The sequence below is a fragment of the Aythya marila genome, assembly GCF_965140915.1.
Source record: "Aythya marila genome assembly, chromosome: 11".
NCBI lineage: Eukaryota > Metazoa > Chordata > Aves > Anseriformes > Anatidae > Aythya > Aythya marila.
Genome location: NC_139052.1, coordinates 4397180 through 4414873, shown reverse-complemented (window position 1 = coordinate 4414873; position 17694 = coordinate 4397180). Strand labels below are relative to the sequence as shown.

The 17694-nt window shown below is 36.4% G+C and overlaps 1 protein-coding gene across 1 annotated transcript in view; it reads left to right on the top strand.

Moving 5' to 3' along the window:
* ADAM10 (ADAM metallopeptidase domain 10) overlaps positions 1 to 17694 on the top strand; it is a 48360-nt gene that overhangs the window by 6586 nt on the left and 24080 nt on the right. Inside the window, exons 2-3 of the mRNA XM_082768679.1 lie at positions 3699 to 3849; positions 16681 to 16799. Coding sequence (XP_082624805.1) covers positions 3699 to 3849; positions 16681 to 16799 — 270 coding nt within the window. The remainder of the gene's footprint in view (positions 1 to 3698; positions 3850 to 16680; positions 16800 to 17694) is intronic.

Sequence of the window (17694 nt, the reverse complement as noted above, 5' to 3'; positions counted from 1 at the left end):
GATGCTGTTTAAAAAGTACCTTGCAATGCTGAAGGAAAAAAAATAGCCTATAGTAATTTAAAGAATGCGTTAGTAGTAGTTACCTACCACAGAAAAGTTGAAGATAATTTAACTTGTTAAATAGTCCTGTGTTGAGAGAGCACAGAAATGTGCACCTTTGCCGCATACAAACTCCTTGGTTTTGACGTTTTCAAAGAGTATTCATATCATATTCCAGACTTACATTCATTTTAAAATTAAAACTTCAGTTAATTATTCCAGCAATTGCGTAACTTATGCCAGCTAATTCTGAAGTTTTTCTCTTAATGTTGATGCTTTTGGCTCACATAGCTAGAACTGGAAGGCATGTACTGGCAGTCAGGTGAATGCATGTTGTTCAGCAGGCTGATCTAATAACTAGGCCTAGGCTAGTTGTGGTTGGGGTACAGAAGTCTCATGTGCAAGGAGGTGTTTCTGGTTTGTGTTGTGGGAGTAAGCCGAAAGTGATAGGAGAGACATCAGACAGGGACAACATTCCTCACCCCCGGTATTCTTCATGCTGGTTGGTGAAACTTTGGCTTTGTAGAGTTTCTTATTGGGGTTAGAACTGATGTAGACATGCTTAAATAACAAATTCTGTGAATGGCAAAGGCACTTAAGAAGCCTCTGGTAAACAAGATGAGGATGGACTTTTGAGACTAAGAGTAAGATATGTAGGCCTTCAGTACCGGGAGGAAATTTGAGTGGAGTTTATCTGCAGTATATCATTACTTGAATTTTAAAGAGAGATGGCCGTATCATGTTGTGCACGTTCCTATTAAATGCAAGTGACGCATTTGGAAGTGTTCATTTATTTGGTCGTCTTCTGTATCACTCTGAGGTGCGTGGAAATCAGACATTCTAATCCCTTGAAAAGGAATAGAGATGCTGAGAAATTCATTATATTAATTTAAAGAAGACCTCATGGTAATAAATACAGGAAAAGGTAAATTTATATTTTGCTTACAAAATTCTGCTATTAGTACAAGAACTTTTCCTTGTGTAAATATAACTATTTGTACCATATTACTGAGGCAAAGTTTTGGGATACGCTTCTTTCCCTGAGCATGCCTGGGCCTTGTCAGTGTACGTATCTGAAGGGAAATACTGCATGGAATCTCTGAGAATTCTCTCTTTGAGGTTTATCTGACATTAACTGATTATGAGATGTACTGTGTTATATGGAATTAATGGTTCTGGAGCAAATCGGGGGTTTGACTCTTCATGTGATCTCTCAGATGCTGTACTTCATTTCTTCAGGAAAAAAAAAAAAAGAAAAAAGATCAAGTGTAAGGTTCCTGAATCAAGCATAAACTAAAGAATTGCTGTTTTTCCTGAAGCAGGAGGTTAAGGAAGGAAGGCTTTGAAGCTAGGTGGGGAGCCAGGAACAATGGCACAAATGCATACATGCAACTAAGAACAACATTCAGTGACTAAAGTAAATACCACAGAAAATGGGAGGGGAAGAAAAAAAAAAAAAGAGAGAGGAAAAGAAAAAAAAAAAAAAACAAACAAAAAAAACAACCCTAAAGCAGAAACTGGTGCATAATGTTATTCTATTGATTTTTGGTTGCCCAAACTTCAGAACATAGTAGTAGATACTGCTATACCAATGTAGATGCTATGATATTTAAACAAGTGCTATACTTTCCATTCAGGAAAAGTTTAAAGATTACTGATTAATCCTGGAAGTGAAAAAATAGCAACTTACAAGTTCTGTGTTCTAATTTTATATTGTAGTTAAGACTGCGTTTTTATACTGTAGCTTTCAATAGACAATTCAGGTTTATGTCAGCTCAATCTCTTCATAAATGAAGTTGTTGACAACTGAAATTGTGTCCTTTTTGTGAAAGGTGATGTGCTATGACTAGTAAAAACGATGACCGTGCATTTACTGTACTCACTTTATGTTTGTAGCACCACATTACATCTCAGTGCATTGAAAGGACAGAACTGCCTTGTTTCGATAAAGACAAATAGTTCAGCAAAACACCTTCTGAAGTTTTAGAATATGCTTTAGCAAAAGGAAGAACTTGTATAGAAATTTTTACTGAACAGTTCTAAAATGTTCCTTCTAGAAATAAATTTGGCAATGTATTGTTACAGATTGCGTAAAAGAATACTTTTGCATGATAACTGCAGGCTTACCTTTGAGTGCCGTGATTCACAAAGTAGTTTCTGTAATGAATTGTTGATTTGTTCTTCAGAAACAGTTGCTTCTGTGGAGTTACAAGAGAAAAGTTGGTGTTACGTTAGTTGTATAAAGTATATAGAAGGATACTGAAGCCTTTGCTTCAAACAGGGAGAATGCTTACATGCTAACTACTGATAAAAGTTATATATCAAAACATACAACTAGGCTTTGAATGTTTGAAACAATATATGTTGCTTGATACCTTAACTCTTTCCAGGCTTCAGTGTTTAGTACATCAAGAAATAGGATACAATGTGGGTCACATATAATCTGGCTTTGAAACCAGAACCACTGAAGCGATCTTGCTGTTGACTGTAGTAGATTCTAGATGTAGGTATCTAATTAGAAACTTCTTATGATTGGATATTTTAAATACTGAAAGTGTTTAAAAATATTTTCAGAAAGCATGTAAAAACAACAAAAAGAAATCCTATATGCATACCTCTGTAAAGCCACAGTGATCTACTTTTTTTTTTTTTTTTCTTTCACATTATATTCTATTGTTTGAATTTTAACTATCTTTTTGGTCTCTGACCACATTTAATGAATCACCTCTCAGCTCCTTCCCCAAGTCTGTGTTTACTTTTGGCAAGCACATGCAATATTTTCCATGTGTGGTGTTTTAGAGCAGGCCTTTGATATGGAAGTGCAGTCAAGTGTTGTTCTTGTGAAGAGAAGCACAGCCGGATGTGCAGCAGCAGGGGATGGAGGCTTTGGTTGTTGTTGGGATATGAAAGTACACTTCGCATTGAATACATGCTGTACTGTCAATTTACTGTGCATACAGTTCTGTGATTGCATGGGCTATGTTAACTACTAAGATCGTAAAATCATTTAGGTTGGAAAAGACCTCTAAGATCATCAAGTCCAACCATGAACCTATCTTAAAAAGAAGTATCCAAAATACACTCAACTCAATGTGCGTCTTTGGTGATGGCATCTTTAACACAACTCTTCCAGTTGATAGAATGTTCCATGTAATACACAACATATTGCTAGATGGCATGATTTGCTCTTAGTTTTCCTGGTTATCTGGCATCTAGAATATAAACCTGAGCAGGTGTTTCAGTGCTGTGAGAGTAGAGTGAAAACAGAAGTATGATTCTTTTAGGGAACCAGAAGAAAGAGGCTAAGCTGTTAACACTACTCATGTCTGGATCAGGAGTGAGTTTCTGAGACGTGTCTCAAGCATTCCCAATGTAGTTTGCATTGTTGGAGTAGTTTTGATTGAAATTAATGTGGAAGATGCCCTTCAAGGTCCATCTATTGCACTCCAGCTGCAAGTGTGCATTCAGTCTGTGGGACCACAGTAGAATGAATGTGAGGTATACAAGGGGGTAAAAAAGAAAACCAAAATGTATGTTGTGTGTGGGAGTCAGGTTCTCATTGTCACCATTTTGCTCCACAGATGTGTCAAGCTTTGTAATGTGGTTGTTATCTTAATAATTTCTCAGACATGCTAAACTTTCCTTATTTCTCTTTTCAGGCCAGTATGGAAATCCTCTAAATAAATACATTAGACATTATGAAGGATTGTCTTATGATATGGATTTGTTACACCAAAAACACCAGCGTGCCAAAAGAGCAGTATCGCACGAAGATCAGTTCTTGCGCCTAGATTTTCATGCTCATGGAAGGTTAGTGGTATTTTAAACATGTACTTGTTTTTAAATATTTTAGTCTTTTTTTTTTTTTTTTTGTGAAATATAAATGGTGAAATAAAGTCACTAGGTTTTTAACTAGAATATACTAAAATGTAATGTTTGCAGTTTCTATGGAGTGTTTGCTCTGGCTTCCAGTATAAATGTGAAATTGTTACTTGTAATCACTCATTCAAACTTCTGGTGGTAACTGTTAATGTACTTCAAAGGTTAAACAGAGACATATTGGGAACAGAGTGGCACATGATTCTGAGCTGCTAGTGCAGCCTTGGCATGTTGGTTTGCAAAAAAGATGCCAAACCTTGCCTAAGCAAATTTAATTAAAGAAAAGTACACTTTCAAATTGCATTTGAAACTACAAAATTGGCCCCCAAAGTGTTGTTTGATGCGTAGTAAAATGGCATTTGTTTTCTGTGCAGCTGTGGAATTTAGCAGTTATTTGACATGGGAAAAACATGATTGCTGCTACAAGATTTGCTTGGCTTTATATTTAACTTCTGACTGAAACTTCTCAGGTAGAGAAGTTAGATATCCAGTGTGAGCAGCTGAAGTATAATATGAAGATGTTATCTAGGCAATTCTGAAATAGAGAGATCTTCCTTTTTTTTTTCTTTCTTTTTTTTTTCTTTTTTATAATTAAGAAGGAAGTGAAAGTATGTTAAAATATTTGTCTGTATCTTTGTTTTTGTGTAAACTCTATCCCATGTAGCACCACTGTCTTAACATTTTTTTTTAAGGAATATGTAATGCCCTTGGTTGTTTAGTGATTTAAAACAAAATTTAAGTAATTAGCACTTGCTAAATAATTGCTGTCCATATCTAGAAACATAGGAAGCTTGACAGAGAAAAGGTAAAACCAGGTCTTCCAAGTCCATGTTTGGAGTGTTTGTTTCTTCTGTGCTAGCAAGTAATTTCTTCAGGGAATGAAGTGTTGCTACAGGAGGTGTATGTTGTAATGACTGAATTTTAGTGCATGTTCCCAAAAGGTTAGCGTTAGCATTGTATTTGCAACTGCTGTAGAACAGTAACCAAAAACCTAAATTCCTGTCCTTAAGACCACATCTTAGGGTGTGATTTTAGTCCAAGAAATTTTATTATTTAAAGGAGAGTCGCACTGCTGCTGTCTCTGCTTTAGCTTCACAGGCAATCATTAGTCTTTGCTATTAAATTGTTCTTATAAACAAAACTGCAGAGTAGAATATTGCAAAGGCTCCTCATAATGTAAACCTCTCTACTTTGTAATTAAATCTCCAGGGAAGTTACAAGACAGTGAAGTTCCATTGTAATGCTGCCACTCTTAAATTAACCATCAGCCAGCTGTTTAGGCTTACCAAAGTGGGGAACAGGCCTGACAGCATTCCCAGCATCTTCTGTGTGCTAGTACAAGTAGTCTTAGAACTATGCAAGGAATAGTATCTGGGAACTGATCGAGCTGAAAATGATTTGGCAAAAAAAAGATTGATATGACTTGAAAGGGTAATGCAGGGAGGATCAGACTTGTTCTTGCTGGGAGCAGTCCACATTTCTGTCTGCTTGAGCAGGTTCATCTTGTTGTTGGTAAAGACTCCATAATACTCTTTGTAAAACACAGCTCCTGGCGTAGCCTGTGCATTCTCTCTGTGATAATAAGGTGGGCTGAAAATCCTCAAAAGAAGTTAACAGTACTGGCAATAACGAGGTCTAAAAATTCTTTTCTTTCACTTTCAGGATCTTAGTTTCACCTGGCCATAGTCGAGCAGGTCTAAAAAGATTTTGAGAACAGCTACTGTTACTCATGAAGGAAGCGGTTGATACTTATTTTTATATGTGGAACTGTTTCTAAGTCCCTGTCCTCTGAGGGATAAATTTTCCATTAACGGAGGAAGCTGAATGGAAATATAATGTAAGGGAAACCAGTCTATATATCAGGATTTTGGTAGTTTCCTGTGATACATGCAACACTTCCTGCCAAAGAGAGAATAGTTGCCAAGATATAAACTTAGTCCACAAAGTCCTGCTAATGAATTTGAATGTGTTCTTAAAAATTGTTTTAATTTTTCTTTAAAAGTGAATTAGGAAAGATCTAATGAATTGTGTTTTAATCTGTACAGTATGTTTAGTAACTTTTGAAGAAAGTATAATGACAGTTTGGAAAAAAGTGTGAAGAGGATTGCCGCCTTTTTGTAATTGGAATTGGCGTATTGTGACAAACTATTTAAGTGATGTGTATCATCATGACAACATTAAAACCTTTCTATCAGATATTCTAATTAGTTTGCAATAAGGTAGAAAAACACTTGTGCAAAATACTTAAACCATTTTGATTTAGCCCATAGACTCTCAAAGTGTATTTTTATTTCAATACAGCCAGTGAAACTTTAAAGCATTCAGTCAGCATGAGGCTTGAGCTTCTGAAAACTCAACCTTATTTTTTTTTTTTTAATTTTATACTAAATAGTTCATTAAGACTTTGGGCAGGTACAGTGATCTATTGGCATACAACCAGAGCACTTCTGAGACCTCAGGGTGAAGTATTTGTATGAAAAATCTTTGCTCTCTGAAACTTTGTTAGAGTACAGTCTAGAAAAATTATTAATTATCTAATTTACTAATGCTGTCCAACCTGCATCTAGTTAACTTAATAAAGATAGTAAACAGCTATTACCTATGTCAGTACCCTGATGCTAATCTCTGTTTTGAGTTGGCTTCTGAAGAACTGCTTATCTTATGTGGACAGGAAACAGTGAAGAAACTGCCCTAGTATCTACAGCAGTTCACTGCTGGAAATAGCAAATGGAGCTAGCTGCGCCACAATGGCTTTTATGCTGCATTTCAGGTACAGGTTTGAACTTTGTAAGCCTAATTTTCCCATTTGGGCTAGAAGGGCCTGTTGGTCACACTGCTGGTCAGGATAGGGAAGTGATTTGGCTGTGTGTTTATTAGCCTGCCTAATTACTCATTCAATTCACTGTGTAAGCAAACTTGTTGTTGTCAAAAAAATGGGTGCAGAAATAAGCAGATGTGATAAGAGGGATGATGCAACACTACTTTTCTCAGTGGCAGTGCTGATGTATGCCAGAATAGTATTCAGCAAACTTAAGGGTTTGTTGTCCAGAAAATGGTTGGCAGCTACAAGTATCCTCTGATTGTAGAAGTTGCATCTGTTCTTTTTCAGGTTTAAGAGCTCTACTTCGCAGGACTGTTTTGAAAAAGATAAAAGAGAAATAATACCAAGTGACTGCGTAACCATGGCCTTAGGAACTGTTTAATAACGTGAAATAGATACTGTAGTGATAGAACTAAACCCACAGCTATCATTCTTCACAGCAGGCTACGTAGTTCTGCAAATGGGTGTATATCACACCATTGTTTGAGAAACCCCGCCTTATTTAATCTTCATCTGAAAGTTAAATGTTACACAGTAAGTCTGTTAAGAACACATTTTTCAAACTTCTTGTTGTTGGGTGATCTAAAATACAACTTGCTATGTCAGGTTGAATGCCTGTATTAAAACATACCGACCACTATCCAATGCTAAAACACTAGCTTAATAGGTAACTTAAGATCGCTGAAAGTAAGCTACAAATTCTTTTGAATCATAACCCACGTAGTTTAGATGAGTTGATGTTGTTGCTTCACCAGTGGTGCAGAATGTGCTTATTTCTAAAAGGCTTGAAATAAGAAGGAATTTGAAGTTAAAAACAATATAGTTAGGAATCATACTATATCAAAGGTGACATTTTATAGTCAATGTTTTAGTGTGAGTTAATTTAAGGTACCCTTTGAGCACTGGCAGGATTCACACAAAATTAATGAATGCATGGCATTTCTATTAACCAATTAAGTTCCTGTTATGTTTTAGCTTTTAAAAGAAAGCACCCAAATGGGATGGTTCATAGAAGAGCAATGCCTGTGGCGCCTGGATGAGATACAGTGAAGTAGTTTAATGTGATATAACTTTATTTTGCGTGTCAAGGTAATGTCAGCAATTTTGAGAATGCAGTTCTTCGCTGAAATTGACGTAGTATTTTATACTTGGCTCGGCTTACTAAACCATAAAATGTGTGCTCATTTGCATACCGAGCACAACCCTTCTCATGCAGAGAAGTTTGAAAGTTTTCTTTACTTTATCAGTATAGATGTTTGCAATATACCAATTGCAGAATATCTTAAATTGAGCTCCCATCAACTGCAGAATGTCAAACATATGCTGGATGCTTCTCTATTAGGGATTCCATTTTCAGGACAGAACTTCAAAAACTTGCCTGTCCTCTGGTGATCTCTGAACTTAGAAACTGGGAATTGCTGAGAGCCTGATACATTCAGAGCAATAAAGGAACTACAGCTATGTAGTGTTTAACTGTACTCTCAGTCGTTTTACATAATGCTTTCCTAATAACTTATGCTTTCTAATTTTTTCCTAATTTGTCCTCTTAATAACCAGTCCACACCCATGTTCACTCTTTCACCTGGATTAGTTGATGACTCTTGCTTGGTAAAGTTGCCTCTGCTACTTCAGTGAGTGAACAAGTAGAATTTTTCAAGAGGCATTCGAACCCATAACACCTTACTACTAAATTAAAGGTACACCAAGAGCTTCCTTCAGATCTTTTGCAATTTAACGACCATTTTTCTTAGGTTTTTACTTAAAATTGCAATTAAAAAAAAATCTGTAAGTTAAGTTCCAACATTGTTGCTGTTGGAACATATAGCCTCTTTGTAAGCAGTACAAATGAAAAGACCTTTCATATGGTTATGCTTGTGAACACTTTAAATTATTCACTTCTTTGATATTGGTAGATTGTTTCTATAAAACCTGAGATAGCTGAACAATATGGGCTTGAGGAATAAAAGTGCTTCTCTGTGTTTTAATTTGGGCTTACAAGTCATGCAGCTAAACCCATCCCAACATCTTCAAATCTTAAAAACTAGCTCAAAATAGGAAAAAAATGACATAAAGACTATAAGGTTTTATGTCAGTTGGTGCAACTGCATTAACCTGATCCTCAGCCTTCACCTTATGCAGCTTGTCTGGACTCAAAAGTACTTCTGCTCTGGCATCTGCTGACTATCATTTCAGATTTCAGAACACTGCATAAATGCTTGGGGAGGCTTGCTGTATGCTATGAGCTATGCAGCATTTCTGGTGCAGTTGTGAATGGCAGGAGTGGAGCACAATTTCAATCTTCCTTCCAAGTGTTAATTTTTACATGTATATTCTTGGTTCTGTAATTCGTAACCCATTTTATTGCCCTCACTATTCAGAGCTGTTAATTGTTTGTGTTTAGGACAGTTGTTGACTGAGCAGATTATAAAGAGGCAAGGAGGCTACCCACAAGGAAGCCACATCTGATTTCTTGAATCTCAAAAGTGACGTTCTGAGATGCTGTCGGAAATGGCCTGCAGTAACTGAGCTAGATTCTCTTGGATTAAAGAAGACTGTTTTGTCATCTGCTGGCTTTTATTTCACATTAGCCATTCTTTTTATAGCTTTTAATTTATTTTGAAGTACTCCTGTAATTTTGCATACGATATAACTCATGAAATTAGTCTTCTACTTTCTTCGAGTCTGGTAACGAAAAGCATATTCTTAGTTACTGGGCTAATCTAAAAATTTACATTGTGTCTTTGTTTTCCAGTTCCATGTGTACTTAAAATCCCAACTAAACAGACTAATTTCTTAAGTAAGCTGTTTTAGTGGTCATCCAATAGGGCTGGCTGGCTTCTGCGATTTATTTATTTGTTTGTTTGCTTGTTTCCAAGATTCTCCTCCTACAATTCATTTTAGGCTGTCCTGAATTAAAAAGCAAAAACAACCCCAAACTGCAGCATTTTCAGCATTATTCAACGCTCTGTAGCCATTCTTTCATTATCCTGTATCTATTATCACTTCTTTTAAGTTAAATAACTTTTAAAATATCTTCCTAGTCAAGAGACCAATGAATTAGGTCTCCCTTTTTACATCCATTTTGTTGAAAAATACCTGTAGGCTAAAGATTTGTCTTACAGAGATTTGATAAGCAAGAACCTAAGTTCTTACTTATTCATGGCTTAATCTGTTTTCACTGATACTAATTAAAAAAAAAAAAAAAAAAGGGTTGATCTGTGGGTTAAATGTCTTGCGTTTTATGGGTTTAAATACAGTACCTTGGAGTTTGTTTAGCACTTAGGGGAAAAAAATTATTTAGCATTTCAGTCAAGTTCTCCTGGAAAATCCAAGTCTCACTCTAATGTCTCTTGGCATCAAGGTGAGCCTGCCCGGCTGCGGCGCAGAGCTTCCCGGAGTGTGAAGGCGTTAGAACTCTTTGGCCAGCAAGCTTTGGTGTACGTAGCCAAATTAAAAGCGATAGGCTTAAATGAAAGTGCTTAGGGAATGTGTTTTCTATCTACTCATGCCATGCTACCAGCTAGCAGATTTATCCTGATGTCTTTCTTTGTTTCACTAAGAAAACTTCTTTATAAACTGGTTTCTTAGTTTGAATTCATGGAGTAGCTAACATTTTTCTTCACCTGTTTTTTTGGGTTTTGTTTTGCTTTTTTTTTTTTCCCTCACCTGTTTTTGAAATCTGTTAGAACCTGGCACATATTCAAACCTTATGTAAATACAGATGGGAAGGTTGTTTTGGATGAACAGGAAACCAAGTGGCATAGAGCTTGTACTTTAACTCTCCTAACTAAAAGTTTGTACTGAAAGGAAAAAAAAAAAAAAAAATCAGCCCTGGATAAAGATTATCTGCTCTTAAAATCTGAGCACTGTACTCTTGAGGACAGAGAAATGCTTGACCTACTTTCTAGGAGTGTACACTGGACAACATGCAGCTACTTGTTAGCCTACTTGGATGGTTTCTGCTATCGGAGCCAGCTGATGTGTTTACAGCTCGGTATATGAAGAATAATCAGTGGCACGTTGTTTAAGGTGAAGGCTGCCTCCTCAGTTATGTGCTCGTAGAATAACGAGCTTGGCAGGTCTGACTTCTGAAGGTCAGGAAAGAAGTCTCTGAGCAATTAGAAAAGCCACTGTAGGGGTGTCAACAGCAAACAAACATGAGCTGCAAGCATTCTAGTTGGGATTGCTCAGTGCACTGATGCTATCGAGATGGGTTTTTATGTGAATACCTACTAGAGGCTGATATTGTCTACCTGCATCTAAGTAGTCAATAGAAAGAATGCTAAACCTGGAGACCCCGTCACCTGCTGTTTCAAAGATGCATTTTCTTTAGTGCAGATAGATGGACCTTGGGAATTGTCAGTTACATGCTGATGGATAGTGTTTGTAAAAACAGCGTAAAGTAATGATGTCCCTAAGTGTGGGTTTCACCTGTAAGTAGTTTAAACCCACTATTCAGTTGTTAAGCTGTCTCCTATTTCTTACAGTTCAGGGTTGGAATGAGTTGAACAGCGTGTAGGTGTTGAACTTAGATTTTGTGATGCCTCATGTGGAGGGCAGGTAGAAAGAGGGGCTTGAATTATTTTCAGCAATAGACTCTTTCAGTTTCTCAGAGATCTTTGAATTCTTAAATGGGAAAAAGTAAGGGTAAAAGACTTGCACCTCAAGCAGAGTAGTATCTTCTGGATCCTGCCTTGTGAGGAGACTCACAGAAACACATCTGCAGAGTTGTTGTGTATCTGATTCCTATTAGAAGTAGAATATGAACCTAAATGGTCTTTCCTTGTCACGCTGCATATTGCTGCAAGCCCATAACCTTCTGTTTCCTTTTCTCAGGCACTTTTTCCAACTGTGGAGTAACTCCTCCATCTTCCTCTTTTCGTATATATTTTTTTATTTAACAATCTCCTCTGGTCCCTGAGTGATTTTGCATCCTTAGCCTGCCACTGGTTGCTAATGGGAATCTGGTGGAGGAAAAATAGGAAAGAAAAAGCACTGAGTACCGTTTCTGCATGCTACTGATAGTATCTTTCTCTGCAGACTTTGTCGGTATCCTAATGTTTTGAATGCTTCATCATGGCCCTAGACTCGTACTGAAAAGAAATGGAATAATAGATTAAACATTAATTCTTGTGTTTGCACCTTTAATGTTCTATTTGTCCTGTGCTGTCAGCATATGCACACAGCTTTTTGTTTAAAACTGCTTGCTCTGTGATTAGAGCACGAGATTCAAATAACCGGAGCCCATGGGAAACCAGTGGTTTTTTAACTAAACATGTCACTATCACCTATTTTTCTTCAATTATCACCAGGCTGCTGCATTATGTATTTGCAAGTCCCTGAGGTAAACTATGGTAAAATCAAAATCTACATCTTGATAGTCTTTAGGGTACTGCTGTTAATGAGCAAGGCATGGGAAAATGTATTTTTAAACAAAGCTGACTATATAACAATGTGTACAGTTTTACTAAAAATTCTGGCTTCGGTCAAATGAGCAGCCACACAGTAACTAAATGCAGTTGCCAGGTATGTGTAAGACAGAAGCAGCAATCAGTAAGCAAGGTCAAATCTTGGTCTTAATTGATTTATGCCTATTCTAGACACTCCTGCTGCTGAGAAATGTCTTACGCAAGTTAGTAAGTGTGAAAATAAAATGAGCATTATTTTTCTGGAAATAATTACCTTCTGCCTGGTGTGTAATTAGCCTAGGAAATAGCTTAGTCTATACTGCTACAGGTGCTAGCGCAGAGAACTCTACGTGCTGCAGATATGGTAATTACAAAACAAAAACAACTTTGAAGCTTCTTGCTTATTCCATTGTGGCTGGGTTTAGAAACCATATCCATGAGTGACACAGAAAAATCAGTTGCTCTTCTCTGGAGTCTTCTGTCCTCAGAACAATTCATGATGTTACTGGATCTAACCCAGGAAAGAAAATCGAGATGCGTTCTCTTCCATATAATTTCGAGAGGGATAGAGTCTAGTGTATAGTCCCTTTAAGAAAGGGGAAGAAATACTTACTTAGAAGAAATCTATAGTAAATGTTAGATCATCTTCTATATCAGGTGAGACACCAAAATGGATTTTCTGTAGGGTCTTTGGAAATTTCTTACTGACAATTCAGATGCATTACTGAAGTTGGTGGCTGCATTCTTAATTCTCTCTTTGTAAAGTGGGATGAGCTGGATTTTTTGGGGTCCCTGCCAGCCATGCATTTGTTTGGTGCAGCCATTACAATTTGGAGTTTCCCCAGCTATAAGCTGTCATCTTTCAGTGCAATTAATTTCAGTGACACTCATAAGAAGCGCATTAACATGTCTCTGCATAGCCATAAAAATTGAATTTACTTTTCCTATTATAGCTTTCATGTAATACACGGAGTTTTATGATTATTGTTGTTTAAAGTTTGGTAATCTGTTAAAGTTGTTAACTCTTGGAAGTAGAGACTAATTGGTAGTTTATTTTTCTTTCCCTGACTGCTTATCTTCTCCCTCCATTTTTGATGGGGAAGAACTAAGGGAAGAGTAGTCGTTTCATTTTCAGAATGAGAAGGGTCAGCAGTCCAGACAGATAATCCTGTTACCATCAAGCATGTTTGAATGACCAAGAGAAGACCTATTTAAAAATAGCTCTGAAGTGTTCAGGTTATCTAATAGTTTGGCTAAATTAAGAAATCAAATGGTTGAGAATTGTCCACATGAAACACATCTGCATTATTTTGTACTTGAAAAAGTTCTCTAATCCTGCAAAGAGAGCTAATTATATTAATAATCAGATAACTGGCAGCATAACAGACTTAGCATTTGAGTTACAATTTAGTGTTGTGTACCAATGCCAAAAGGAAGAAAGAAGAAGAAATGCAAAGGAAAATAAATAAACAAATAAAGGCTTCCTAGTTTTAAACCAGTGAAACTGTATTTAATACATCTAACTTCTAACAGCCCATGCTGAAGTGACTGCGTAATAGTGATGGGAAGGGGATGCCACCCAGGAGGAAGAACAATTTCCAGCTTCTATAAACTGTGCTCAGCTTCCCCTGGCCCCTCCAAAGGGGAAGGTAGTGCAGGCCATCTACTCAAAACTGACCCTAACGCATGGTTACAGGATGGTCAGCAGTGGTAGTTCAGGAGTGCAACACAAAACATTATACTAATTTGTAAGATGTTTACTTAGGTGACTTGGTGACTGAGGAGAGGATAGCTTGGATGACTTCCAATCGAGGCTTAAGGCTTGTTCATCTATCTACTTTGTTATTTCAGGCTCAAATTGATAAATGATTCACTTTGTTCTATGGTAAAGTCCAGATTTTTCCTGCTCCACTTACATATACAGGAGTTAACATATAAGAAGTATTACGTTGTGTTATAAGGTGTATTTCAAACCTACAGAGAAGTTCCTGATGCAATTGGCTATTAGAAATAACAGTTTCTCCAGTGTCTTTTTAACTGAGATTTTTCTAGTGGTATTCATATAAGTTTAATTGCAAAATAATTGTTTCATACTTCTGAGCAAATATAATTTTTTGTCTTTTTTTTTTTTCTGGAAGTTTACTTTCTTCACCAGAAAAACAAACGAACATACAAAAAAAAAAAAAAAAAAAAAAAAAACCCACAACATAATTTTAGCCATATTAGATGTTCTTGGTGTGAGATTAGGAGAAATTTTGGCTCACCACAGACAAAAATATAGAATTATTACAGTAAGAAGTCTTTATCATATGTTAGACATGGGAGGAGAGCTGCTCTAAAGTACTGAGGGTCTCTGCTCATTTAACTTCAGTTCAGATGTACTTGGAGAGAGTCTGATCCATCGTCAGTAACTGCGGGGAGCTTGGCCACAGGGGAAATTCAAACTGAAGTTCAAATCTTTCTAACACACAGAGCACAGTATTACAAAGTGAGTACTTCTTCAAGTACTTGAGAGAAAATCCTTAAGTTCTTATCATTCCTGGTCTTACTTTTTTCTGCCTGTTCATTTCCAACTTCCTTGCAGAAAAGCCACACAAAATAGTGTTGGGTCATCCACCCATAATGTCTTGTATAATTTTGGATAGGGTGCTTTCCTGCGATGCTCATTCATGTTATTTCATCATCATCATTATCCTGTTATGAAAAGACAGCTTTTTAGAGCTAGTAAAGATGCTAACAGAAAGGGGAAGAACTCTTACTGCGTCTGTCTGTGACAGTGTCAGTACTACTAGCTTTTGTAAAGCACACACGGGTGGTTACCATCCCCATGTGGGTACTGTCTGCGTGTGGATAGATAGTGACTGTTTACTGACATGCATTTTTCAGTGACTGATATTCAAGTGCATCTGTAGTGAGTTGTTTCTTCATTTTAAGAGGAGAATCTACCCAGCTATATTACGCCCATATTGAAATAATAATGCGAGCACTGGCAGGTTTGGCTGTAAGCCTGAGTGTCACAGGGAACTGCTGAAGTTTAACCTTTCACATCCATTAGCCATATCTCAGAATTTCATAACCTATAACCTCATAGGAGATAACTCTCATGCATCACCAGAGGATAGTGGTTGCTTTGAAGGTTCATTTTCACTGTGGCCACAATAATAAATAAAGACGGTTTGACTGTAGCGTAATGTATGCATTATAGAATAGCCAACATGAGTCACTATAGAGCCCTTTCAAGCATAGGCATGCCATTTTGCTTTGATCTTGAATTTTACATTTTAGCATACAGTTGTTTCAAAATATTTATACCTATAGTTTCATTATAATAGCTAATATGCAAGCAAAAATGCAAGATATTCTGTGTTTAATTTGGATAAAGCCTAATTACTTCCTAGTGTATCTAATTGACTTTACACTGTGGTCCTTAATTCTTTTGGTTATTCTTCCGTTAGTACAAATGGACAGAAGCTTTCCCTGTGGAAAGTCAGCTCTGTCATTAGTATACAGTGTATATTGAGAAACTGGTCGTGCCCTTTTGGATGAAGACTCTGACACAGAGCTAGGCATCTTACCAAGGCTACTCTTGATGTAACAAATTGGTGACATAACTATAATATTCCTTCAAATTCAAGATTGTGCAGATCTAAGAAAATCAAGGATAGAAGTTCACTAATCCGTATTTAAACAGTGTGTTGATACAGAATTTAAGAAAATAACAAGTGAAATGCTGAAATAATGGATGTCACAGGTATGAATTTATCTAAGTGTTCCTGCTCCAGCAGGGGGATTAGACTAGATGATCTTTCAAGGTCCCTTCCAATTCCTAATGTTCCGTGATTCTGTGAATTCAACCTGAGTGTATAACACTCAGGTTATGATATGTGACTCTGCTGAATCAAACTTCCATTTTCTTACAAAGATAAGAATGTCATATATTTCATACAAAGACTGCCAGTAGGAGTTCTGTCAAAGAACTTAGTGTTGTAATTTGGACAAGATAATTAAAAGAGTGGAGTTGTTTACATAGTTACATGTGTAACTCTACCAGTTTTAGTATTTCCTTCAATACAAATGTTTCAGTTTCAGATGAAACAGTAATTAGCTCATCTACATGTCATTTACATTACACTTAAATTTTGGCAAATAAAGTAAAATAAGCTGATAGTGGTTCTTATTTATTCTGCTTCTCATCTATATCACAGAAATAATTGATTTTTCCTATAGTTAAATCTGCATCTTCTAGAGGAGTGGGAAAGTCAGCATTTTAGATGTATGCGCTTAGGTCTAACCCTGTGTTCTAGCTTAAATCTTGTAGATTTAGCTTCTTGTATCAAAAGCATCTAAATAGTCTTGTTTAAGGAAATCTTTCTAGGCTATGGTCAAATTATTGGACAGTATAAACATTTTCCATAGGTAAATTTTACAGTTTTGCAAATTGTTTGCATGGCAGTGCTGGTCAGAAGTACTTCACTGAGTGCTTTTGTAACTGAAGCTCAAAGCCAGTTTACCATCTGTTTTTATTCACTTCAGGCACTTCAACCTTCGAATGAAGAGAGATACATCTCTTTTTACTGAGGATTTTAAAGTAGAAACATCAAATCAAGTAATTGATTACGATACCTCCCATATTTACACTGGACACATTTATGGTAAGTACTATGCTTTAAAATGGATTAAAGTGCAGTCATTTTAAAACAGAAATTTTTAAAAGTACATGCAGGAAGTGAATATCAATATGATTAGGTTACCTACATTGTTAAACTTTAATAATGCATCTTAATGAAATTCCCCCTGCTTTTATTCTCAAATGAGTGATAGTTAAATGATTTTTTTTACTTGGTATTTCTTAAACATCCATGTAACATGAGGCTCAACTATGTTTGTGAACTTATTCTTTATAGAAGTCTGATGCATTACAAAAAGAAAAAGCTGTCTGCATTTAAACAACAACAAAAAAAGTAAAATCAGACACTGTTCTTAGTTTAAAGAAATTGAACGACTATAGAGCTGCCACCATTAAGGGTAAAATACCTCATTTCTGTTATTTCAGTAAATATAAAAGAAAATTGATTAAAAGGGAAGGAGAATGAAGGAATTAAAAGTAGATGAAGAGGAGGATTAAGACTTGCTCTGTCCCGCTATACAGTCTGTCTCAGATCTGAAAGAAATCTGACTGGCTCCTGAAGATCTCTATTAGTAATGTCCTGCAGTCTTAAAGTGACTGTTTTGAACTGGGGAAAAAAAAAGTATACACAGTGCTTAATATGCATCTAGGTAGACCAGCGTGCTTGTTGACTTGAGTATGCCAGATGGCTTTTGAGGTATGGGAGTTGGAAGTACAGTTTTGATAATTTGATAGTGTGATTCTGAACCCTCCTCAGTGGAGAAGTGTATAAACGTTTTTCAGTAATCTTCTATGCTTTTTACGGAGATGGCTTCTGGGGATGTTGCATGCTGTAGTAGACAGTTGTACTTACCCAGATTGTAAATGTTTCAAACAAATAATCATTTCATCCCACATTTAAACCTAGCTACAGTTTTAAG